Consider the following 25,822-nt stretch of genomic DNA (forward strand, 5'->3'; position numbering starts at 1 on the left):
TTTTTCTTACATTCTAACTATGTTAACAAATGTGCTCCCAGGTGCACAGTGGGTAAGAGATATGGGAACTTAGCAACAAGCATTGGCCCAATAATGAAATCCTACACCAGCACTACTCTAATAACTTTTAACTCTTTGAAAGGCTCTATGTTTTAGGCTTCCCTGCCTCTCACAGCTGGGGGGCTGTAAGCAATCACATGCGTAGTTGTAAAAGTCCGGGTAAGGCAAGCTGGAGAGCCGTCAAGAGGGGTTTGAGCTGAAACACTCCTTTCAAATGCAGAAGACTGAAGCCCTAAGTCAACTTTTCCAGAGAGTGTCAGAAGAGCGGAAAAGCACATTACAGTAAAATCAGGCTGACCTTGGTGTTTGGGGGTGAATGTTCAGGAAAACTCAGGGGACCCCTGAATCCAGATCACGCCTTTGCGTTTTGTCGGGCTTCCTTCCTCATGACCTTTGCCGTGGGCGGGATTCCTCACGCTGGCTCCCGGCAACAAAGAGCTGGACATAACTGAGCGACTGACACTTCCTTTCTTTACCATCTGAGCCACCTGGGAAGCCCAGGTCCTAGTCATTTCTTAGCACTGATAAGTACTTGTAGAAGTTTTAGTTTTGTGCTTTGCGTTTAGGTCCAAGATCCACTTTGACTTAGCGTCTGAATGTTTGTGAGAAGTGTAAGATCTGTGACCAGATTCTTTAAAATGCTTTTTGCTCGTGGGCGTCCCTTTGCTCCAGCCCCGTTTGCTGAGAGGATTGTCCTGTTGCCCTGAACAGCCCGTGTTCCTTGTCAAAATCAGCTGACTCTGTGTGCATCCATTTCTGGGCTCTCCTGTACCCTTACTGCCTGTCTGCTCGTTCACCAGCATCACACTATCTTGATTTTTTAAGCATTTGTTTCTATTTATTTAATTGTGGCAAGCGGGATCCTCGATCTTAGTTGTAGCATGCAAACTCTTAGCTGTGGCATGTGGGATCTCGTTCCCCAACCACGGATAGAGCCTGGGACCCCAACACTGGGAGGGTGTCTTGGCTGCCGGACCACCAGGAAAGGCCCCATCTGGCTGGCGCCCCAGCAGCGTGACTGGGGAGGCTGAGTCTGTGTGCACCCTAAGTTGCTCCAGTGGTGTCCAGCTCCTTGCAAACCTAGGGACTGTAGCCTGCCAGGCTCTTCCGTCCACGGGAGGCAAGTATACTACGGTGGGTTGCCATGCCCTCCTCCAGGGGAGTTTCCCAACCCTGGGACTCAGCCTGCATCTCCTGCACTGGCAGGCAGGCTCTTCACCGCTGGCTCCACCGGGGAAGCCCTCCTGAGTCTATAGGGCCAACCAGCAAAGCTCATGTCTTCTCAGCAGCGAGTCTCGCGGTCAGTGAACACAGAATGTCTGTTTACACAGACTTACACCACTGATTCATCAGAATTTTGTTGTTTTCTACATCAGATACTGAGCATATTTTAATTTTTACCCATCTTTTTTTTTTTAAACCTTCTCTCCTTTTTTTTTTTTTGGCAGTACTATAAATGGTGATTTTAAAATTTCAAATTCCAGCTCTTTGTTGCTGGTACACAGGCAGGCCATCGACTTTTAATTTTGATTCTATATTGCCCCCCTTGGGGCATCAATGAGTAGTTGCTTTAAACATCTGCGTATCGATTTCTCGAAGGCACACTTTGTCATTTCTCTGGGGTAGATGCCCAGCAGCGGGACTGGTGAGGCATATGAAAGTGTACATTTAACTTTCTAAGAAAGCCCCAAGCCCTTGTCCGGAGTGACTGGAGCTTTTGCAGTCTTACAAACAGTGAAGCATTCAGCTGCCTCTTCTCACCAACACGCGACGTTCTCAGGCTTTGTAGCTTGTTTTTGATTTCAGCTCTTTAGTGTGTGAGTAGTGGCAGCGCTTAGCATTTTTAAGTTGGGTTGTTGTTTTTTTTTTTTCCTATCAGAGACTTTGGAGGATTCTCAATGTATTCTGGAGACAAGTCTTGGGCCAGAGGTATGATTTGTGAATATCTTCTCTGCATCTGTAGCTTGTCTTTTCATTTTCCTTCACAGAGCAAAAGCTTCTTCACCGTCATGAAGTTCAACCTTGCATTTCTTTCTTTGTGAATAGAGCTTTCGGTGTCATGTCCAACAACACCATGCCTAGCTTTGTATCCTGAAGGTTTCCTTGTAATATTATTTTCTTCTGGAAATTTTATAGATTTAGATTTTACATAAAATTTTGAGTTACTTTTTGTATAAGGTGTTAAGTTTATATTCATTTTAAAAGATGCATCGGAGTCCATCTGTTCCAACATTGTTTGTTGAACGTCTATCCTTTCTCCATTGATTGCTTTTGCATCTTGTAAACAGCGTCAGCTGGTTACATTTGTGTGTGTGTGTGTGTGCGTGTCCAATTCTGGGTTCTCGCATGTGCTGCACTGATCTGTGTGTCTGTTTCTTCACCGATACCACACTGTCCTGGAATCTAGGAAAATGGCACAACTGGCATTTTGCGGGTCAGGAATAGAGATGCAGACGCAGAGAACAGATGTGCGGCCGTGGGGCGGGCGGGAAGTGGAGCGTGCGACGAGCCGAGCGATCAGGACTGACGCACACACACCACCGGTGTAAAACAGACGGCCAGCGGGGGGCTGCAGCGCAGCCCGGGGAGCTCAGCTCGGTGCTCAGCGATGCCCCCAGAAGGATGGCATGGTGGGCGTGGGCGGGGGGGAGGCCCGACAGGGAGGGGGCATGTGTGCGTGCGGCTGGCTCAGTCTGCTGTATAGCAGAGACACAGCATCGTAAAGTAGCCAAACTCCGATTTTAAAAACCACCACACTGTCCTAATCCCTGTGGTTTCGTAGGTCAAAATGGATACTGTGACTTTTCTAACTTTATTTTTCTGGGCTAAATCTTAGCCATTCTAGCGCCTTTACTTTCATGTGACTTTTAGAATCAGGTGTTTGATATGTACAGGAATTTTGATTGAGACCATGTTGAACTCAAAGTTAATTTGGCGAGAGATGACATCTTAATAAATATTGAACCTTCTAATTATGAATGCAACTCTTCACTTCACTTAAGTCTTTATCTCATCGGTGTTTTATTATAGTCCTGGCATTTTGACTTTGCATGCATTTTGTTAGATTTATACATATGTAGTTCACATTTCTGCTGCTGCTGTGAATGCGTGCTTAGTTGCTCCGCTGTGTCTGACTGTGCAACCCCACGGACTGTAGCCCGCCAGGCTCCCCTGTCCATGGGATTCTCCAGATAAGAACACTGGGGAGGGTAGCCGTTTCCTTCTTCAGGGGATCTTCCCAATCCAGGAATCTGCACTGCAGGCGGATTCTCTACCATCTGAGCCACTAGGGAAGCCGCCAGTACAAACAGTACAATTTTTTTAATTCAAAGTTTCAACAGTTTATTGCTAGTATATAAAAATAAAATTTGTGTTTTTAATTCTGTAGCTTGTAATAACATATAATGGAAAAGAATCTGAAAAAGAATATACATATATGTGTGTATTTATATAGATATATGCATATATAACCGAGTTACATTGGTGTACACCTGAAACACAGTAAGAAAAAGAAAGTGAAGTCGCTCAGTCGTGTCCAACTCTTTCCGACCCCATGGACACCAGGCTCCTCCGCCCATGGAATTTTCTAGGCAAGAGTACTGGAGTGGGTTGCCATTTCCTTCTCCAGGGAACTTCCCGACCCAGGGATCGAACCCAGGTCTCCCACATTGTAGACAGACGCTTTCCGTCTGAGCCACCAGGGAAGTCGAAACATAGTAACTGTACTTTAATAAAACATAAATAAAATGAGCGTTTGTATATCAACTTGCATTCTGCAGCCTCGGTTAACTCGTGCATTAATTATAGCAGATTTTCGGTATATTCCTTCAGAACTTTCTGCCTGTCGGGCTCTTCTTCTATACTGATCTGTGCACCCGTTCTCTCCTCATTTTGCCTTACTGCCCTGGTTAGGAGCTCCATTCCCTTGTTGACTCGGGGTGATGAGAGAGGGCATCCTTGTCTTGTGCCCAGTCTTAAGCTTCAAGTCTTCACTTCTTGCTGTTGAGTATGATGCTAGCTCGGCCTTCCCAGGGGGCACCAGCGGTGAAAAACCCGCTCGCCAGTGCGGGAGACAAAGGAAGCCTGGGTGCAATCCCCGGGTCAGGAAGACACCCCAGAGGAGGGCCCGGCACCCCACTCGAGTGGTCTTGCCTGGAGAATCCCACGGACAGTGGAGCCTGGCAGGCTGCAGTCCATGGGGCCACAGAGAGTCGGACACGCCTGACGTGACAGAGCACACACACGGTGTCAGCTACACACTTAGTGTGGACACACTTTCCCACGTTAAGGAAGTTATCTTCTATTTCAAGTTTTGATGAGCAATGAATACTGCATTTTCATCAAATGCTTTTTCTGCATCTATAGAGATGATAATGTGATTTCTCCTTTGCTGGCTTAATATAGGGAGAAGGCAATGGCACCCCACTCCAGTACTCTTGCCTGGAAAATCCCACGGATGTGGGAGCCTGGTAGGCTGCAGTCCATGGGGTCATGAAGAGTCGGACACGACTGAGCAACTTCCCTTTCACTTTTCACTTTCATGCATTGGAGAAGGAAATGGCACCCCACTCCAGTACTCTTGCCTGGAAAATCCCATGGATGGGGGAGCCTGGTAGGCTGCAGTCCATGGGGTCGCACAGAGTCGGACATGACTGAAGCGACTTAGCAGCAGCAGCAGCTTAATATAGCGAATTAGAATGATTAGCTCTTGAACTGAGCTTGCATTCCCAGGATAAACCGAACTAGGTCATGGGGTACTAGCCTTTCTATGTACCCCAACATTCAATTTGGTGAAATGTAGTGTGCGTTGTGTGCTACGTCGCTTCAGTCGTGTCTGACTCTCTGTGACCCCATGGGCTGTAGCCCGCCGGGCTCCTCTGTCCATGGGATTCTCCGGGCAAGAATACTCGAGTGAGTTGCCATGCCCTCAGTGAAATGTTACTGAAGCTATTTGTTTCTGTGTTGAGGAAGGACATTGGTCTGCGGTTTCACAGAGCGTCTTCGTCCAGTTTTAGTGCGTAACACTGACTACGTGAAAGGACTCGGGTCTCATGGTGCAGGGCCGGTGCACCCGAGGGCACCTGGAGCTGCTGGGACAGGCGTCGCCAGTGCGGAGGGAAGCAGGGAGACACCCCGTGATAAACGCCACCTCGCACCTCCCACCCCTCAAGCCTCTCTGCCCTCCCTGCCTGGCCACTGGGAGGCGCGTGCTATCTCCAGACACTGCTGGACAGCTGGCCCTGCGGCTATAAGGCCCCGGCAAACAGACCAACGCACGAGTAAAGCCAAGCAGGCACCCACGTGTCTGGGGTTGCATAAAGAGCCATTTTATTTCTTAATTGGACAGAGCTTAAGTGCACACACACGGGACAGGAGCCGAGAGCCTAACACTTGGGTTCAGGACACCAGGGGACTAGTCGTTACGTCAGGATGGCAGTCACGGTGCAGGGACCACACAAGCACATATGTACAAGCCACAGGGGACTCGGGGGCTGGCCGGCCGCAGGAGGCCCGGGTCTGTCCCAGGGCATGAAGGAGGGGAGGGCTGGTGGGGACCGGCGTGGCAACCCCCTGCACGCTGTAACCTTGGAGACGTTCAGGGACCCTCCTTGGGTGTCTTGCCTCATCCGGCCCAGAGGCGCTGAGGGGGACCAGGGCTGACGGGGGATCACCACAGTCACCCTGCTGCGCACGTGTGTGTGCGCACGTGTGTGTGTGTGTGCGTGCGTGCGCATTGTCAGAGAACAAAACGCTGGCTTATTATGAATAGTCACTCAGAGCACCGAGGCCTTGAAGCGGACAGGTCTCAACACCCGCCTCTAGCCCCCAGCTTGGTCAACGGGGCCCAGACTCTCCCTCCCGGGGCTCCACCCAGGGCCGCTGTGGAAGGCATGCCCCCTCCCTGGAGGAGCCGCCCCCAAACTCACAGCAGCTGCAGCCCGAGCAGCCTCAAGCGCCAAAACAAAACCCGTCTGAGAGAGGTGGCTTCTGGCATGCTTCCCTCCCCTCGAGGACACAGCTCGACCTCACACCTGACCTCCCCACCTGCGCCCACCCCCTGGGGACCCCCGGGGCCTCCAGGCGGCCCCCCGTGTCACAGATGGGATGGGGTCCTGGACCACCTCTGCTGGCTCCCACGGCACCCGGCCAGGAGAGCAGCTTTCCCGATGCGCAGATGGAGCTCTTGGGCCCAGGCCAAGAGGAGGTGGTGTTGGGCAGGGGACACCCTGAGTGTCAAGTCCCCACCGGGAAGGCAGGAGGCCAGGACACAGTGGCCGTGGGGGCCCCCGTGGCCGTGGGGGCCCTGGACACGGGCGAGTGCCTCAGGCCTGCCCTGCGCAGCAGGGGCTCTGCAGGCTGGCTGGCCCCAGGCACCCTGCCCCCAGACAGGGCCATGGACGCTGACGAGGCCGTGGCCTCAGGCTGGCTGACCTGAGGGGCCGTGGCCCGGGCCCTGCGCCTCAGTCTCCCCGCAGGACAGCGGGGTGCTTGGGGCTGATCCCCAGAGCTCACCCGTGCGTCCTCCCCTGCCCGCAAGCTTGGCTCAGTGATGGCTCTGGAGCGGCGGTCAGCCTGCTCTCGGCGTGGCCTCTTGGGACGCCGGGGGGCTCAGGCCCCCAGTTTCTGGACGGCGTTCGGCCCTAGCCTAGACCCTCCGCCTCTGCCACCTGCTCCGGGCGCGGGGGACAGGCCTTGCGCCACCGCTGCTCTCCCCTGAGCTGAAGAGGGGCTGCCGTGTCTCTGGGAGGAGGAAGAGCTCCTCAAAGACCCCGGGCCAGTGGGTTCCCCGACCAGACCCTCAGCCCGGGCGACCCTGCATGGTCCTGGGTGACCCTCAGGCACAGATTCTGAAGAGGGGACGAGACAGGTACTGTCACAAGAGGCCGGAACCAGACCGGGCGACACCCTAGGACACAGGAAAAGGTGTCTGGAAGATGAGAGGCCCAGCACTGGCACTGGCTACCCACACTGACCGCCTGGAGTCTCCCCACCGGGACCCCTGAACACTCCTCTCCTGGAAACAGAGAGGCCCACGGCCTCCTTCCCACGGCGACCCGTGGCTCACCCCGCGTCTCGCCCCTGCCCACGCTGCCCACAGCTCCTCGCCGCCCGGAGCACTCGTAGACCCAGCCCCGCCCCCGGCCGGCCCAGACACCAGGCACCACCCTGACCCTCTCACCCCAGACCGGGCGCCTGGGCACCCCAGACCGGGCGCCTGGGCACCCCCGCCCGCTCCCAGGGATGCGCTGCCAGCGTCCCCGACGGTCGCGGCTCAGGGGCTGCCTTCTGGGTGAGATGCGCACCCTACTCCTGCTGGAAGGGACACACCTGCGCTGCTCGGCCTTCAGGCGTCACACCCCTGACACGTGTGCACACACGCACACACACGGGCCCCGGGACCAGGCCTCAGCTCCGGCCGGGGCAGTGCATCCCCGTGGCTCCCGGAGGGCCGCCCCGACCCGTCTGTCCCCAAGAGGCTTGGGAAGTGTGTGTGGGAACAAGGGCGCGGGTCTGTCTGAATCCTACAGGTCTACGTGAAGGCATTAGAAATAAATACTTATAAATAGAACACAGTCTTATCGTTAATGTCTGAGGAGACTGTCTCAACGTCACTAACTAGTGTATGTTAATTATAAGTCTGTCTATGCTTAAAAAAATATGAGAACGGCAGCGACGCCCCGTGACTCCTGCCCCCCGTCTTTCCGGCACCTCCCAGCTCCTCCCACCCGGGGCGCCTTCTGCAGAAAGAAAGGACGACACGCGTGGCCTCTGCTGGGACAGGTCGTGTGGCAGGTCCCAGGCAGGGCGGGCGTCCCAGGAGGCAGGCGGGGCTGGGCGGCACTGACAGATGGTGACGATGATGGGAGGCGGGGCTGGGCCTGCGGGTGGCTGGGCTCAGACCCGCATCTGGGCAGACCTCCTTCTGGACAGCTTGGACCTGCGGGCCGGGAGGAGCAGCGGTCAGGGGGCCATGGGCGCCTGCAGGCTGGCGTGAGGGGCATTGCAGGCATGCCCCTGCCTCCCCAACCGCCCGGGAGACGTACCCTCTGACTCCTTCCCCTGGGACTCGGTGGGAGCAGCGCCCCCGCCCCCACAGCCTCCTTTAAAACGTCGCCCGCCAGGGGCAAGGCTCGCCCACCCGGAGCCTAGTGGTCCCGACACAGAGGCCACCTCCCACTGGCCGCCCGTGGGCGCCGGAGGCCTTGGGGACCCACGTGCGGGGAGGCCGCCCGTGGGCGCCGGAGGCCTTGGGGACCCACGCGCGGGGAGGCCCTCCGTGGGGGCCCGTACCGTATGGTCCCGGCCAGCAGTGGGTTGAAGGCGTACAGCCAGTCGTGCATGTCCTTGTCGCTGCTGGCCTGCAGCAAGATGCCCCGGTGCTCCGTGCACACCGCGAACGTGTTGGGGGTCTGCAGAGGGAGCCGCCGTGAGGGGCGCCAGGCCTCCCCACTCAGCCCGGGGCGGCCGCGGCTCCTCGGGGGTCGGAGGGGGGGGTGTTGGAGAAGGGGCAGAGAAGGAGGCCCGCGGGAGGGCCAGGGTCCTGACCTCCCGTCCAGACGCCCCTGCAGGCGGGCCACCCTGTGCCTCTCGCCCCGTGGCCACGCCCCGGGCGGCCTTGTCACTGTTTCGCGTCCCCAAGGGCCCCTCCCCAGGCCCACGGCTCAGCTGTGTGCTCGGCCCGTTAATCCCTCCTCTTCTCTCAAGCCTGAGCCCTCGGCAGGGTGGGTGTGGCGGTCAGGCTGAACTCACACCCCCCACCTTGGGGAACCCCGGGCCCCAGCCGGGAGGACTCAGAGCTCCTCACACAGAGGCCCAGGCCACCGCCTGCTCGGAGAGGACCTGGGCAAAGCCCAGGGGAAGGAGGCTGCTCTTCTGGGCCCCGTGCCCTGCTGGGCCTGCAGGGCTCCCGACACCCTCTGTGGGTGTCTCTGGAGGAGGCACTGTGTCATTAGCCATCAGATGGGGCATCCTTGGGACCAATGCTCGACCCACCCCTCACTGGTGGTTGTCACCAGGACGGCGCGCCCCACGGGTAGGCAGAGCGACCCCGGAACGAGAGAGGCTGACCCCGACACCCCCACCCGTGACGTCCAGCCACACTGCTTCGGCCGAGCAGTGAGAGGACGCGGCCTGCGGGGGACTGGGCCCAGCTCCCGCCCTCCCCGCCAGCCCGCGGCCGCGGCACACCTTGAGCATCGCCTGCTGATCCTCACTGTACTCCACTTGGGCGGTGGACAGGTTGAGCACGAACCGCTCCACGGCGTCCTTGTCACTATTGTACATGTAGGCGTAGGGCCGCCGCACCACCACGAAGCGCTTGGCCCAGCCGGCCGTGTGCGGCTCCAGGAAGTGCAGGTAGCCCTTCTTGGAGACGATGGGGCTGCAGGGTGGAGACGAGTCAAAACTACCTCTCCAAGGCCTCCCACCAGCCCCGCCCCCTCCGCAGCCTCCCACAGGCCCCACCCCGTCCACGGCCTCCCACCAGGCCCGCCCGTCCAGGCTCTGGGCCACCCTCCTGTCCTCTGTATCAGCTCGTTTTCCACCTCTGCCCTAGGTTTGTGGGGGGGCTTAGTCTCCTGACTATAGCACAGAGCTGCCCCTGCCCCACATGGGGTGGGTTGGGTGGGGGGTTCTGCTTGCCCCCAGCACTGCCCCTGCTCAGGGGTGGTCTCCTGGCCCCCGGCACTGCCCCTGGTCAGGGGTGGTCTCCTGGCCTCCGGCACTGCCCCTGCTCAGGGGTGGTCTCCTGGCCCCCGGCACTGCCCAGGTCGGGACGGCTGCCGTCCCTGCAGGAGGCAGAGCTGGGGTCCTCAGGAGCCAGCTGGGCAGGGCCCTCACACACCTGACGCGGATTTCCTGGATGTCAGGCACCAGCAGGCGCTGGGGCTCCTTGTCGGCTTCCGCCGCCCGGGCAGGGGAGGGGGGCTTCTTGGCATCCACCTCGGGCAGGGGCTCAGGCTCCGGGCTGGCCGGCCGGGAGCAGGGCTGTGGGGTCCTGGGGGAGCAGAGTGAAGCCCCTGCAGCTCCAGGAGGCACCTGGAGGGCCGGGGAACCTCGGCCAGGCTCCCCAGGGGCCAGCGCCACCCCCGGGGCACCCACCGGGGCACGCACCGGGGCCCACCCGCCACCGGCTCCTTCTCCAGGGGCACCCTGGCCCCCACCCCCTCCCCAGGAAAGTGGCTCCCCGTCTCGCCTCAGACCGAGGCTGACTCGGCTTCCTCAGGGACCATCTGCATGGAGGGAGCGGGTGGTCCGCGGCCCGGCCAGCGGGGCCGACGTGCTGGCCGAGGCGGCCTGTCTCAGGATGGGGCCCAGAGGACTTCACGCCTTTCTCAGTCAGAGGAAAAAGACCCCAAGGAGCTACAAAATCTGGGGGTCAGACATGAGTGGTGTCAGCAGGGGGCCCCCAGGTCAGCAGAAGTCAGTGGACCCAAAGGGCCCCGAGTCTCTGCTTTGTCACCCTATTCCATCTGCCGCTGGAAAGGGCTTTCGCTGAGTGTTTTGACCTGTTCCCAGCCTCATGGAAGAGCGTATTTTAAATTTACTCTTTAGCAGAAAGTGGCCCGGAGGGGCAGCAGGAGCCCTGCCCCACTGTGTGGCTGCCCCCAGATGCCAGCGCCTTGAGCTGCCCCGCCCCCGCCGTCCACGCCTGGAGCCGTCCCACCCCCACCCTCGCCGGCCGTGGTCCACTCATGCAGGCCCAGCCCACACCTACCTCAGGTCGGCAGCCCCATACCGGCCCTCGATCAGGGAGGGGCAGGTGGAGGAGGGGGTGAGCGTGGTGGCCCCCAGCGGGGACATGGACGGGTCCCGCAGCAGGGTGACCGACATCTCGGAGAGCTGCAGAGGAGACGGTGTTCTCTGAGCCAGCGTGGGGCCCCCGTGGGGGTCACCCCCCACCTCAACTGCAGGCCAGACCCTCCTGCCCACCCCACCCAGGGCTTCGGGCTCTGCCTTGGGGGAACCAGAGGACACCTGGGTGAGGACCGAAGAAGGTGCAGCCTCGGAGCCCCAACGTCAGCACGTGTAGCCCCACGGCCAGGGCAAGAGGAGCTCCGGGCAGAGGGAGAGGCCAGCGAGAGGGCAGAGGGCAGGCCGCCCGCAGGGCAGAGCGAGGGCGTGGGCAGGATCCCCCGGAGGCTCCGTGCAGGGCAGCACAGGAGCTGGGGGGACAGGCCGGAGGCTGCCGGCCCCGATGCGCCCCCGGGTGAGGACTGAAGCCGAGGAGGGGCTGGACTCGCCCAGGACAGGAGCAGTGGGGTGAGGCCAGGTCGGACGGGGCTGCTACTGGAGACAGTGGGCAGAGGAGGGCACCTCGCTCCTGCCCTGCACGGGCCCTGGCCTCCAGCCCTGAGCTCAGAGGCATCCCTCTGGGGTGGCAGAGGGGTGTCCCTAAGAAAACCCGAGTTCCCTCTCAGCACCGACAGTCCCGCGGGCGCCCCGCCCCGTGCCCACCTTGCTCTCGCTGGCGCTGATGCAGACGTGGCTGTGGGTGTACTCTCTGTTGAAGGAGTGGGTGAGGAGCCGTAAGCACTGTGGGCAGAGCAAACACCTGGTCAGGCGCCCCCGGGACCTGGCTCAGACGTGGACGCCAGTGACTGGCCGAGGAGCTGGGCACCCCAGGAGGAGGTGGCCAGCACCCCACCTCTCCCAGGGGGTAGGGCCATCTGAGGAAGCCTCCTGCGGCAGGCTGGTTAGTGCTTGGGTAAAGGAGGGGGTGGGGGCACACGAAGTGCAGGAGGTCTTCCCTGTGGCCCACCCAGCGGCAGAAAGGGCCAGCTCTGGGTGAGGTGGTGAGTTCCCCGTCAGTGTAAGTATCCAAGGGGGGAAGCAGGTCACCGCCTGGGGGAGGAGGCTGTAAACAGTCCCTGAGTCCCAGTGTGGGTGGGGCTGGGTGGGGACGAGATCAAGGTGACTCCGAGGCCCGAGGCCCTCGTTCTCCCAGGTCCCCCGCCTGCAGGCTGGCTGGCCACCCACCTTGAAAGCCAGCTCCCGCTGACGCTCGCTGGGTGCCTCTAGGGATGCCGGCCGGGCCTCAACCGTGAGCGGGGAGGAGGCGCTGGAGGAGCCGGGGGCCTCGGAGTCCTCGCTGGAGGCGGGGGACAGTGCCTCGGGGCCGGGCCGCTGGGCCGCCTCCAGCTTCTCCCGCAGCAGCAGGTAGTGCCTGGTCTTCTCGACCTGCGCGGGGCATGAGCACGGCTCACCCTGCGCCCGCTGGGTGGTGGGGGGGGGGGGCGGCATGGAGCCCGCAGACCTGCCCGCGCCCTAGCGCAAGCGGACGGACAAGCTCCGGGGGCGCACCCTCGGAAGGGCCCAGAGCGTGGAGGGATGCGGACCCGACGCCCTCTTTCCACCCGCTGCCCCGGCCGGCGGCCAGTGCCTGCTGCTGGACACGGGCTGTCCTGACCGGGGCCACCGGAGGGCCTCGCTGCCCCCAGTTCTCTTCCCAGTGTCTTTCCCTTCGCTACACGCCCCCAGTCTGCGGCTGGACCAAGTGCGAACGTTCCACCGGAAGCCGGAGGCCATCATGAGGCTCTGAGTCCCGTGACAAGCGGGAGAGCTCGAGAGTGCGGCTGGGGCGGGGGCGGGGATCCGGGGGCTGCCGGGGGGCCCAGCCCTCACCTCCTGCAGGAGACTCAGCTTCTCCAGCTCCCACTGGTGGTCCAGGATGAGGCTGTCGCTACGTGGCCTCCAGCCCGCCAGGTTCTCCTCGCCGCGGACGTAGGCCACGGACGTGTCCAGCACTCGCCGGCGCCGCCGCTGCATGCCTGCACGGGCCGCAGACATGGTGTACCCTGCGGGGGCTGTGCCCACCCCCATCGTCCTCCAGCCCCACAGGGTATCTGGGTGAGGGGCTCCCCACACAGCAGCATAGCCAAGGTCACCTGAGTGTCCCCTGCGGACCCTTCTCCCTGACCCCCATCAGCGGCTCCCCCGGCCCCGGCCAGAGGGCGCAGGGCAGAGGGTGCAGGCCAGAGGGCGCGGGGCAGAGGGCACGGGGCAGAGGGCGCGGGGCAGACACCTACCTGGGCTGCCCGCGTCAGCCACGTGGCACAGACTCAGCTCGTACACGCCCGTCACGCGGTTGCTGTGGAGGGGGCGTTGTTACCCGCGTGGTGACGGCCGGGCACCCGTTCACCATCATGTGCACTCTGGGCATGAGCCCTATGGCCCGCCACGGCAGGCAGTGGGGGCTGTGGTGTCAGGGTCCCCGTCCCAGACCCCCGCTAGGCCCCCTTTGTCTTGGGACCTGTGACTCTGCCTAGGGCACCCCACTAACGCGCTCATGGAGGGGTCCCACAATCCCAAGGCGACCTCCTGGATGACAGGGTCATGGGGTCATGGCCATCCAGGCCCCCTACGCTCTTTCCTCCCGGCTGTGCCCCCCAGGGCGGCCGCCCACAGCACAGGGTGTGCTGGTATCACTGAAGGTGACCAGCAGGGACCCTGGGTGTCCCTGCTCCTGGGGCGGGGTCCCTCCACTGCCTTCCTCTCCTCCCCCAGGAATGCAGAGAGCGGTCAGAGTGCGAGAGGGCACTGGGCCTGGGGTCTGACCTCCGGGGTGCTGGGAGGCCTGGTTCTGCACACGTCCCTGGGGACGTGCCGTCCAGGGTCCCTCTGTCCCCACCCACCGTGTGCTCAGTGTTCACCCTGCCCAGCGACAGGGCCCCATGGCCGCTGGGGAGGAAGGTCACCCAGGACCACCCATGGGAGCCCCAGAGTGGACACACAGGCCTTCCTGCTGCACCTGGCAAGCAGACCCAGCTCTCTCCTGCCCCACAACACAACATCCGTGTCCCCACAAGTGCGCAGAGGCCTCCCCCGCTGGTCCAAGCGAGATGGGCTAGAGAGCGCTCCTGGCAGGCTCACCTCTCCGAGGCCCGCAGGCTTCCACTGCCGAACAGGTTGCGGATGGAGCGCGAGGCGGGCAGCTTGGCATCTCGTGAGTAGAAGACCATGCAGAAGTCCTTGGTGATCACGGCCGGCTGCGCGCAGCTCTCCATCTGCAGGGTGGGGGGCTCAGCACAGGCTCGCCCGGGCCGGCCCAGCCTCTCCTTCCGGGGCTCAGCACAGGCTCGCCCGGGCCGGCCCAGCCTCTCCTTCCGGGGCTCAGCACAGGCTCGCCTGGGCCGGCCCAGCCCCCTGGCCTCTCCTTCTGGGGGAGGCCCAAGAGCTGCACCGCCCACAGCCCCAGACCCTCCCCTCCCCCATCCCCGGGGCAGCCCCAACACAGGTGAGAGTCTCTGGCCCCGTCTTGAACCAACTCTGGCTGGAAATGCCGGGTGTCCCTGCAGGACACCCCGACATCCCAGACACGGGCCTCAGTCTCCTCACCATGCAACTGGGATGACACACTGCCCAAAATGTTTGTGAAGATCTGACTGGACCCTGTCTGTGCACCCACGGGTCAACCCTAAAGGCCATGGGAGTGAGCCGCTGTCTCAAACAGCAGGTTCTTTTGTTTTCCTGAAGCTCCAGGGTGACAACTGACACAGCGGACACGTCCTGGGGTCCTGCTTCGGTGATACCCTGCCAGTGTTTGCTCAGCCTGAGCAAACCTCATCCCATGGGGCGACCACACTGGTCCCCACGTTATAGCCACAGTAGCTAGACTCTGGGGGCAGGGAGGCAGGGTGGCTGGGTACCTCTGTCTCTACCACCCCGCTGGCTGCTGCACCAGTGAGAAATGCCCACAGCCCCAGCTTCCTCCTATGCTTCCAAAGGAGTCGCAGCCAGAGACCCTTGCGATGGGGAAAAGGAGGCTTCTGTTCTTGTGCTGTCTGGAACACAGATGCAATGTCTGGTGCTGCTGCAGCCGTCTTGCAACCCCAAGGACAAACCCACATGCTAAAGATAGAGGAATTGACTAATTCTGAGCATTCCCACTAAAAGCACACAGATTTAACTCAAGGACTCAAGAAGCCCTCTGAGAAAACAACAGGGTTGACTGGGGTTGTGTGGGACTAACAAGCACCCTTACTGTCCGTTGTCCGGCAACTCAGGCTCGGGGAGGGGGGGACAGGTGATTTGAGGGGAGGCCCTGGGCATAGGTTTCTTGCCTCAATATAAGCAGAGAGGGTCATGTAAATCTTCTCTCTGTAAGGGGTGACCCGGTTCAGCAGGAGGGAGTTGTGCATGGAGCTGTCCCACGCAGCCTCAAACTGGTAAAAGGTTCTAGAAGGAAGCAGAGATGAGGTAGAAAGATGACGGAGTGTGGGGCGCTCTCAGCGGGGACAGGGACATGCAGACGGGCACACAGAGACAGACGGACATGTGGGCCACCTCCAGGGCGAGCTGCTGGGGCCAGGGTCCAGGGAGGACAGACCCCTCCTTACTCAGGACGAGGCTGGGTTGGGGGCACTGGACGCCCCACCAGAGGGGACCCTAGAGAGCTCTGGGCGCCACCCTGGGGGATGGGAGGTTTCAGCCCAGGGCTCTGGAGCAGAGGTGGGAATGGGAGGGTGGAGGGGAGAGGGGCTGTGATCACAGGAGGAGAGGCGAGGGACCTCCTGAGCCTGAGTAAGGAGGCGCACGGCCTCTCCCTGGACCCGAAGGGAGCCTGCCGGGTCTGTAGAGCTCTCTGCGGCATCTCCTCCCCAACTGACCGCCCTGGGGGATGATGCTGGGGGTGGAAACCGGGGCGGCTCCCTGAAGACAACACAGCCCCTGTGGCCGCAGCCAGAGCCCACAGAGCAGGCCGCTAGTGCTTCTGTCTGTCCCCAGTGTCTAAGTCAGAAAGCAATGACCAGAGCAGGAGCAAGCGGCCAGGAGCCCACGCCGCGGGCGGCCTCAGGGGCCAGACCAGTGGCGGCCTCCACTCCTGGCCGGCTTTCCTGTTACCCGACAGTAACAATCATCCTAAACCCCTGCCTCACTCCCGGCCTAAGGGTCGAGGACTGTCCCTCATGAGCTGGGAATCTGCCTCAAGCCCTAGCGTGGCCCCTCTACAAGCCCTGGCAGCCCCAGATTCTCCGGTTTCCACCCCGCATCTCCACGAAGACACGGCAGAGAACAGGTCAGCGCAAGCGGGGCGCCGCACACGCCCCGGCACGGCCAGCCCCGCCCAGGGGTGTGGACGGCAGGGCAGCGAGGCCGCGAAGGCGCCGCCCCTTCTCCGCGGCGCAGTCCGGGGGCACAGGAGAAGCAGCGGGACAGGGCAGGGCCAGCGCCGGGCACGTCACGGAGGCAGACCCACGGGGAGGAGGTGAGGACAGCAGGGGGACCGGAGGGCGGGTGGGGACACTGAAAACCAGAGAGGGCGGGCCAGCGGGCGCGCAAAAGAAAAGTGAGCTGTACCTAGTGTCACTTCCGAACGAAGCGCTAAGGCGGAGGCGGCCAGGACACACGGACACACACAGAAAAGACCACACGTCAGAGCGGGCGCCGCCACCCGGCCGGGTACACGCCGACTGGCCCGGAGCAGGCAGGCGCTGCACCGCGCTGCCCATGGGGCTGCTGCCCACCATGCCCGGGGCCAGACACCACCCCGGGGGGCCCACTGAGTCCACAAGGGTGAGGGGGCCCACGCTGAGCACACGAGGCTGGGGGTCCACTCTGAACCCCCGGGGGGTGGAGGGAGCCCACGCTGAGCACATGAGGGTGGGGGCCCACTCTGAGCCCCCTAGGGGTGAGGGGGCCCACGCTGAGCACACGAAGGTCGGGGGTCCACTCTGTACCCCCGGGGGGTTGGGGGAGCCCATGCTGAGCACACGAGGGTGGGGGGCCCACTCTGAGCCCCTGGGGGTGGGGGCCCACTCTGAGCCCCCGGGGGGACCCCACTCTGAGCACACGAGGGTGGAGGGGAGCATGCTGAGCACACGAGGGTGGGGGGCCCACTCTGAGCCCCCTAGGGGTGAGGGGGTCCACTCTGAGCCCCCGGGGGATGGGGGGTCCACTCTGAGCCCCCAGGGGGTGGGGGGTTCACTCTGAGCCAGCCCCCTGGGGGTGGGGAGGCCCACTCTGAGCACACAAGGGTTGGGGGCCCACTCTGAGCCCCCAGCCTGGGCAATGCAGATACCCCCTTCCCCATGTCCTTGGGTTTGTCCCCAGCAGGACCAGCTGGGCCAGAGAGATGCCCTTTGTCCCCGGGGCCCCCAGATGCCCCAGCTCTGAGAGGCTGGGCCAGTGGACAGAGCCAGAGGCCCACGGCAGCCCAGCTCGAAGCAAGATGCCACTTCACAGCACGTGACCTTGGGCTGTCAGCAGACACACCACTCCCTGCTTCCTGGTCGGATGGTGGTGGTCACTATCCTGCCGGCTAAGTGAGCCAGTGTGGAGCAGAGGACAGCGCCTGTGCAGTGTGGGTCACTAGTCCTCGCCTCGGACGCTCCCACTGGCTCAGCACCTGGCTCAGTACTGCCCCCTGTCAGCCTGCCTCAAATTTCGCTGAAGGACACCGAGCGCTTCCTTCCCTCGGCAAGGGCTGGGGTGTGAGGGCCCAACCCGCCCCAGCAGGGGTGACCAGGTGGTCACACAGGGGCCCCTGAGCTTGCTGGACAGGCTGTGGGAGGCACTGACTCGTGCCCCCTCGATGAGATGGCAAGAAGCTCAGACCCAGAGGGCTCAGAGGGAGCCACGGTGTACCCAGGCGGCAACTGGGAGGCGGGCCGACCCCTGCCGGCCCCCGTACCCGAGCAGGGATCAGGCCACCTGGGAACTGCCATCCCCCGGCCCACAGCACTGCTCCAGCGACACTCAGCCAGACCCCGGTGCCACTTTGAGGGGGATGGGTGGCCCAGATATGGGGACTCTGGAGCCACAGCGTCCGCTTCACTGAGAACTGGTCAGGAAAGCAGATTCTGGGGCCCTTGCACAACGGAGGCAGAGATGCCGGGTAGGCCGCCTCGAGGGCAGAGAGTCAGCGCTTCACGGTCAGCTCGCCCATCATCCCGCAGACCCTCTGCACCCAGGCATCCTGGGGAAACTCTGAGCCACAGCAGGGCCAGTCCAGCCGCTCCCTCGGCAAGGCCACGGGGCCTAGTCTGCCCTCCCAGCCATAGGCTGCGCTCCGGACCCCGCGTCCAAAGGGGCGGGCGCCCAGGCTGCACCAGCAGAGCCCCCGGCCGTGCGGAGCGTCCCCACCCGCGCGGAGCGTCCCCACCCGCACAGCCGTGCAGCCTGCACGCTCCTCTGTCCACGACCCGGAGGCTCGGCTGACTTCCTGACCCCAGGTGAGCCCTCCAGGCGGGGAGGAGGTCCTGGATGAGGGGCCCTGCCTGGTAGCCTAAGGGGTCAAACAGGGACTGGGCGACAGGACCACCCCAAGTTCAATTCTGGGACAGACAGTGTGAGGCTCAAACAAGCAAGAACCCACATGGGGAACACTGGAAACTCAGAAGTTTTGTTGGGACTTCCCTGGCGGTCCAGTGGTTAAGATTCTGAGCTTCCACTGCAGGGACACTGGTTTGACCCTGGTCAAGGAACTAAGATCCCACATGCCAGGTTGTAGGGCCAAAATATAAAAATGATTAAGAAGTTAAAAAAAAATTGTTGACAAAGAAAATGTCATGTGTTGCAAACCATCCTCTCCATCTCATTTGTTGTTCAGTGTGACTTTGTGGCCAGGCAGGGGTCCTGCCAGACAGGGTTCCATTCTCCCGGGTCTGTGTCACGGGAGCTCCTGAGCCCCGCCTCTGCACCCTCTCAGCATATTAAGAAGCAGAGACGTGACTTTGCCAACAAACGTCTGTATAGTCAAAGTTACGGTTTTTCCAGTAGGCATGTATGGATGTGAGAGTTGGACCATAAAGAAAGCTGAGAACTGAAGAACTGATGCATGTGAACTGTGGTGTTGGAGAAGACTCTTGAGAGTCCCTTGGACTGCAAGGAGATCAGTCCTGAATATTCACTGGAAGGACTGATGCTGAAGCTAGTGCTCCAGCAATCCTTTGGCCACCTGATGGGAAGAACTGATTCACTTGAAAAGACCCTGATGCTGGGAAAGATTGAGGTGGGAGGAGAAGGGGACAACAGAGGATGAGATGGTTGGATGGCATCACCGACTCAATGGACATGAGTTTGAGCAAACTCCGGGAGTTGGTGATGGACAGGAAGGCCTGGCGTGCTGCGGTCCATGAGGTCGCAAAGAGTTGGACATGACTGAGTGACTGAACTGAACTGAACTGCACCCTCTTGGGGCTGGAGGCCCTGGGGTGCTCAGAGGCTTAGGGGCTGCCCGGGGGTAGGTAAGAGAATCTCAGGGCTCCCAGCACGACCCCCTGGGCACTCTGAGTGTGACCACCACCCCTGCTGCGATGGCCTGACAGGGCTCATTCAGACAACTTCTGACAAGCGTCACAGCCGTGGGCGCCCACGGGCAGGCCCAATGGGCAGCCTGGTGCGAATGGGTCTGCTGAGAATCTGCACATGAAGCCCCTCCCTCGAGGTGTCAACCAGAAACGCCTTAGGCTCTGGGAAGTACATTTCTTGAAAGAGTCACCTTTAGAAGTGGCCTAGGACTCAGGGAAGGAGATCCGAGCCCCTTGAATTGCAGCCCTCCTGTCCAGTGGGGACCGTGACCACAGGGTGCAGGCAAGCAGCTAAGAGCAGGGGGACGGCCTCAAACCTCAGAGGCGCAGCTCTGTGTCTGGATGCGCGTTTTGCGCAGCCGAGCGCCGTCTCCTGCCATGCAGAGCAAGCACTCTGACCAGAGGGACGGAGGGAAGGCAGGACCGAGGGGTGAGGGGACAGATGAGCTCCTCAGCAGGCTCTGAGCTTCCTGCAGACAGACTCCTCCTGTTTAGTCTTTAATCCTCCTTTTGAACAATCGCAGAACGTGGCTCACATGTGACGGATGAATGAATGAATCAGTGAGTGGGGTCGTGTGCCATGTGACGGGTGAATGAATGAATGAGTGGGGTAGTGCCCCGTGTGACGGGTGAATGAATGAATGAGTGGGGTCATGTCCCATGTGACGGGTGAATGAATGAGTCAGTGGGGTCGGGTCCTGTGTGACGGATGAATGAATGAGTGGGGGTTGTGCCCCGTGTGATGGATGAATGAATGAGTGAGTGAGGTCGTGTCCCATGTGATCAATGAATGAGTGAGTGGGGGTCATGTCCTGATCACGGATGAATGAATGAGTAGGGTCGTGTCCCGTGTGACAGATGCATGAATTAGTGAGTGGGATCATGTTCATGTGATGAATGAATGAGTGAGTGGGGGTTGTGCCCCAGGTGATGAGTGAGTGGGGTTGTGCCCCGTGTGATGAATGAATGAGTGAGTGAGTGGGGGTCGTGCCCCAGGTGATGAGTGAGTGAGTGGGGTCGTGCCTGTGTGATGAATGAATGAGTGAGTGGGGGTCGTGCCTCGTGAGGGATGAATGAATGAGTAGGGGTCGTGCCCCAGGTGATGAATGAGTGAGTGGGGTCGTGCCCGTGTGATGAATGAATGAGTGGGGGTCGTGCCTCGTGAGGGATGAATGAATGAGTGGGGTTGTGCCCCAGTGTGATCAGTGAATGAGTGAGTGGGGGTCATGCCCCAGGTGATGAATGAATGAGTGAGTGAGTGGGGTCGTGTCCCGTTGATGGTGCAGCAAACAGGAGAGAGAGGAGACTCTGCAAGTTCCCAACCCGGGCCTGTCCTGGGAGGCTGGGGCAGCCCTCAGGGCACCTGAGCCATCTGTCTGGAGAAATCCGACCCTGTGCCTGGTGGGAGGGGTGAGGGTCACCGTGGACCACCCTCCTCCCCAGACTCAACACCGCCTTACTTTGGAGGGTCTCGCGGCCCCTTTCTGCCCCGGGCACCGGGACCCCCGGGGCAGGAGAGTGAGCCCAGGTAAGATGCATGGACGGGGTGGAAGGTGGAAGATCTGGCCTGCTCTTCGTGGGTGAGGCTGGATCACAAGCTCTCCTCCTCGCTCCCCACTGTGAGTGAGATCCCCGCATCTCAGCAGGGATCCTCTGGAACACGGGTGTGGCTAGCATTTTAAAACCTAGGCTCTTTGCTGAGGAGGTTTGTGCTTTAGGAATGTTTCAAAGTAAATGCTAAGACTCTAGGGAGCCCTTTAGACTGCAAGATCAAACCAGTCCATCCTAAAGGAAATAAACCCTGAATAGCCATTGGAAGGACTGATGCTGACGCTGAAGCACCAATACTTTGGCCACTTGATGCAAAGAGCTGACTCACTGAAAAGACCCTGATGCTGGCAAAGACTGAAGGCAGGAGGAGAAGGGGACGACAGAGGATGAGATGGTGGGGCGGCATCACTGACTCCACGGACAGGAGTTTGAGCAGGCTCCGGGAGATGGTGAAGGACAAGGAAGCCTGGCGTGCTGCAGTGCATGGGGTCGCAAACAGGTGGACACAACTGAGCGACTGCTCAGTTGGCATGAAAATAACCACACCACACACGTTAATGACGTTCTGCCTGCAGGGCCCCTCCTCAGAGCTTGTTCGATTCATCTCATTTAGTCTCACACGCTGAGGCAGCCCTCACAGAGTCCCTGGCCTAGGAGATGGACCGCAGGCTCCAGAAGTCCTGCCACGCGTGCACATTCTCACAGCCAGCCCGGCCAGCTGGTGCAGACATCCGGGATGGAACCCTCTGCTCATCCCCAGAACCTCCCACCACAGCAGTTTTCTGCTGCATGAGGCAGACCCTAGCCCAAGGCTCGGGGCTCTGACCCCTTGCCCCTCCCAGCTCTCTGGGCCTCGTCTTGCAGGCCAAGGCCACTGGGGGCCCACGAGCCCAGCTCTGCACCTGGGGGCTGGAGTGAGGCCCTTCTGCAGCCTGGGGGCTGGTGCTAAGGCCCTGCTGAGTAGGAGTCCCCACCCCCATGGCCGTCCCCTCCTGGCCACGGGGAATGTTTCTATTTCATGATGTACCTGCAGGGGGCGTCCTGGACCAGCCTGAGCACGTCTCTATCACACGGGGCTGGCTGTGGACACGCAAACTGGAACAAAACGCTCACACCCCTCTGTGATTGTACTGATGGACTCATCAGGGAAACAGCCCCAAAGTCCGGTCCCCTTCGGGGAAGAACCCAGAGCTCTCTGACAACAGGCAGACTGCAGGCTGCAGCCGCCATGGCGGGCCCAGTTTGCTTCCAGGACCAGCTGGCAGGCTGCCACCTCCAGGAAGCCCTCCAGGCTGCCCAAGAGGGGCAGGTCCCTGCTCTCTGGGCCCCGCAGGGATGTGACCCTCCTCTAGGGCAGCCTCACCGCAGGTCTTCCTTGACAGAGTCCCCGCCACAGCCAGCCGCCTGTGCCCAGGGAGGGCCTGATCCTGCCCTGGGTGCGTGTGCCCTGGGGACACGCTGACAGGAACCACAGCCTGCTGACCACCCTTTGGGGCCTCAGCTAGAGCTGCCCGGGGCACAGAGTGACCTTCCAGACCAGTACCTCGCGCCACACCTGACCTCGGCAGGCTGGCTGGCGCCCCGCCCTCTGCCCTGGGCACCCCTAAGAAGGGGCAGGCGTTGCCCCGCGCCCCTTTGAGGACCAGGTGTCCTCACTGGGGGCCTTCTGCTGACCCCCCTCCTCTTCCAGAACAGAGACCCCAGGGCACCAAGCTCTGGCCACAGTCAACAGGGCCCAGAACAGACCGCGGCCTCAGGGACAGGGTGCATAACAGGGACTGCGAGGCCGTCCACCCTGGGGGCCTCCAGGACCCTGCACCCGGCCACCAAGCCCAGAGCCCAGGAGGGGAGAATCTCCATGCCAGGCCCAGGAGCCTGTGACTTGGGGGCTGGTCCTGGGACCACCCGGGTGAGTCCAGAGCTGGGCCCTTCGCCCCTCACCACCCATCCACTTCCAGAAGGCATGTGGCGGCCACGCCAGGAGCCTGGCTGGGCGAGGGTCCGTACCCGGGGTGGTGGGGCAGAGCGGGGAGGGCCGGGCCGGGCCAGGCCTGTCCACCCCCCGTCCTGCACCCACTACACACCCCCCTTGCTCTCTCACTGTGCGGGGAGGGGGCCGGCCAGCCTGCATGCGGGCGCCTGCTCCTGCTAGGGCGAGGAGGGGGCATTGGCAAGGCTCGGGGGGCGGGGAGCGGGAGGCCAGCCAGCGTCTATGAGGGCAGAAACTACCAAAGCAGCCAGGATCAAGAGTGGAGGACTGGTGGGGGGCGGTGCTCAGCCACGGGGGAGGGTGATGGGGAAGAAGCGGTGTGACAGGGAGAGGAAAAAGGAAATAAGACGGGAGGAGAAGACGGCAGAGACAGACGAGGAGGTGAGCGAGTGTGGAGGGGCGCCCAAAAGCTGGAATGAGATCTCGGGGCTGTGGAGTGGGGGCAGGCTGAGAGAAACCAGGGGCACGGATGGTACCTAGGCATGTCCGAATCAAGAAACTGCCTGCAAAACACAAACAGTCACAGGTTAGTGGGGGCGGGGGCCGGGGGGCAGCGGCAGCGGAGCAGGCGGGGGCAGCGCGGAGGAGTGTCCGCGGCGGGCGGTGGCCCATCGGAGCCGGGCGGCCGCACAGCGCGGGGACCGTGAGCGGGGGTCGGGGGGTTGGGGGGCCGTGGCAAAGCGGGTGGGCAGCTGAGGCGCGGGACCCAAGGCTGGCCTGGGTCTCCCAGTGGGGAGAGTGCCTGCCCTGTCACCCACGGAGCTCTGAGGGCGTCAGCCGGGGTCCGGGGGACAGGAGGGCCCTTGCGGGGGCTGCTGGGAGGCCAGCCAAGCCTCCACACGCTGCCCGCCTGGGGCCGCCCACTAAGGGGGTCCCCGAGACTCTCCCCTGGGTGGGGCTCGGGTCAGGGCCGTGCTGGGGTCTGACAGAGGAGGAGGGGGAGCCAAGCAGGGCCAAAGCAGCTGCGGGCAGGGACTCTGGTCTGGGGCTTCCTGTCACCCCCAGGGGCCCTGACATCCAGCACCTGAGCTGGCCTCTCGTCCTGCCCAGGGCACAGGCCGGGCCCGGCAGCGACGGGTGCTCTGACTTCCAGGAGCAGGGCGAACCTTTTCAGCCAAAGCCCCACTGACCTGAGGTCCAGCCCCCTAAGCTCCCCAGGACGTGCCCCACAGCCACTGTGCCGGCCGGAGGACAGGAGCCCAGAAACACGGTCCCAGAGGCACCCACACCCTCCTCCTCTCTGGTCCACGCGCCTTCTACCCAAGAATGGAGGCGTTGCCAGGACAAAGGGAGGGTCAGAGGCTGGGGGAATGCTGAGGTCACTCTCCAGGTCCCCAGGGGCACTCGGTATGCCAGAGCCCTCTCTGGTGACACGGGTCCCCTCAGCCCTACCCCCGGGTCCCGGTCTCGGAGGCCCATGTCCCCACAGGCAGCCTACACGGAGGGTGCTGGGCTCTCTGCCGCGACCCCAGGGTGCATCCTCACAGCAACGGGCCTACCTACGTGCTGCACCCCACTTCCCGTAAGCCCAGCCTGCCTGTCATGGTGCCCCCACCCTCGAGAGAACACCTCTCAGCATCCTCATCCAACCCTCCCTCCTCTGGACACGAGTGCAGGCTGTGTTTCCTCCAGAAGGTTCTAGGGCAGGGCTGGAACAGAGCCACACCTGCCCCTGCGGGTCACTGCCCACTCTCCGGGGAGTCTGCAAGGAAGCCCAGCTCTGTCTGGACCAAGACCCTTTATCCTTACGGATCCAGCTCCCCTAGCAAAGGGGGCCCCACCCGCTCCAGCGCACCCAGCCCTCAAGACACTTCCTGCAGACAGCACAGGAACCCGTGGAGACGCCTGCAGCTGGAGCTCGGGGTCAGCTCTCGGCTTCTGCCTCTTAGGCCAGGTCAAGCCTTCAGGACTCGGGAGCCCCCTCCCCATGTCCCCACGCCCCCAGAAAGCAGTGTCTCAGACAGAGCCAAGCTTACCAACGTCCCCCCAGGAAGGTGGCTCTGGCAGGGAGCTGTCCGCCCCAGCCTGGCCCCCAGAGGCCTCGCCCCCAAAACCCCCAAGCCCGGCAAACCCCGTGAGGAGGAGTGTGTGCCAAGCCATGCCGTTGGGCACATCCCCACCCCAGGATGCCAGACCACTGGCCAGCTTCTCCCTGAGCTCCTCCAGGACCCTGGGCCGCAAGGACGCCTGCCAAAGGGGACACAGGCCCACAGCAGTGTGGCTGGGAAGTCCGGCCCGTTCACCTGCTCACTGCCCCATGCTGCCTCCTGCCCGTGAGAGTCCTGAGGACAGGACCCAGCTCCTCCGCTGGCAACGCCCACGTGCCTCTCCATCTGGTGACCGAGCGACAGCTCGCCAGGGGCCCCTCCCTGCACCACCTCCTGGAGGGCCAGGAAGAAGGGCCTGGAGAGCTCAGGGCCCAGCGCAGCCAGGCAAGCCAGGTGGGGGGCTGAGAACACACCCCGGGCCCTCCTCCAGAGAGCACCGACCCCGAGCGGACTCACCGGTCATCCTGGGCCGGGCAGATGTATCCGGACGAGAGGATGCTGAGCGACAAGATGTTAGGGTCGATCAGGGACTCGTCCGTTTCCGGGGTGTTTCGGATGCGACCTGCGGGGAGGGGGGTGGGCCACGCGTCAGTTCCCAGGAGGGCAGGCGGGCACCAGGTCCCCGCTCTCCATCTCTGCCTGGGCGGGAGCTTCCAGCTACGAGGCTGTGCCACAGGGTTCCCCACACGGCCACAGGGGCACCTGGCTAAAGGCAACACCGAGAGGGGCAGGGAGGCCCACGCAGGGTCTGCAGTTGGAATCAAGACTGATGGGAGAATACCAACAATCTCAGAGGCGCAGGTGACACCACCCTAGTGGCAGAAAGTGAAGAGGAACTAACTAGCCTCTGGATGAGGGTGGAAGAAGGAGGTGAAGAAGCTCTCTTGAAACTCAGCATTCAAAACACTCAGGATCATGGCAAC

The 25,822-nt window shown here is 61.8% G+C and overlaps 1 protein-coding gene across 1 annotated transcript in view; it reads right to left on the minus strand.

Annotated features, from left to right (window-relative positions):
* Positions 1-7,956: 7,956 nt before the first annotated feature.
* Positions 7,957-25,822, minus strand: part of KIF1A (kinesin family member 1A) — a 64,423-nt gene continuing 46,557 nt past the window's right edge. The window contains exons 37-49 of the mRNA XM_052637910.1: positions 25,356-25,461; positions 23,328-23,354; positions 15,123-15,237; positions 13,933-14,066; positions 13,089-13,150; positions 12,685-12,830; positions 12,040-12,240; positions 11,518-11,595; positions 10,778-10,902; positions 9,905-10,057; positions 9,250-9,442; positions 8,353-8,471; positions 7,957-7,999 (exon numbers count right to left, since the gene is read on the minus strand). Of these exons, the coding sequence (XP_052493870.1) occupies positions 7,957-7,999; positions 8,353-8,471; positions 9,250-9,442; positions 9,905-10,057; positions 10,778-10,902; positions 11,518-11,595; positions 12,040-12,240; positions 12,685-12,830; positions 13,089-13,150; positions 13,933-14,066; positions 15,123-15,237; positions 23,328-23,354; positions 25,356-25,461 (1,502 nt within the window). The remainder of the gene's footprint in view (positions 8,000-8,352; positions 8,472-9,249; positions 9,443-9,904; positions 10,058-10,777; positions 10,903-11,517; positions 11,596-12,039; positions 12,241-12,684; positions 12,831-13,088; positions 13,151-13,932; positions 14,067-15,122; positions 15,238-23,327; positions 23,355-25,355; positions 25,462-25,822) is intronic.

This window comes from Budorcas taxicolor, chromosome 3 (assembly GCF_023091745.1).
Source record: "Budorcas taxicolor isolate Tak-1 chromosome 3, Takin1.1, whole genome shotgun sequence".
NCBI lineage: Eukaryota > Metazoa > Chordata > Mammalia > Artiodactyla > Bovidae > Budorcas > Budorcas taxicolor.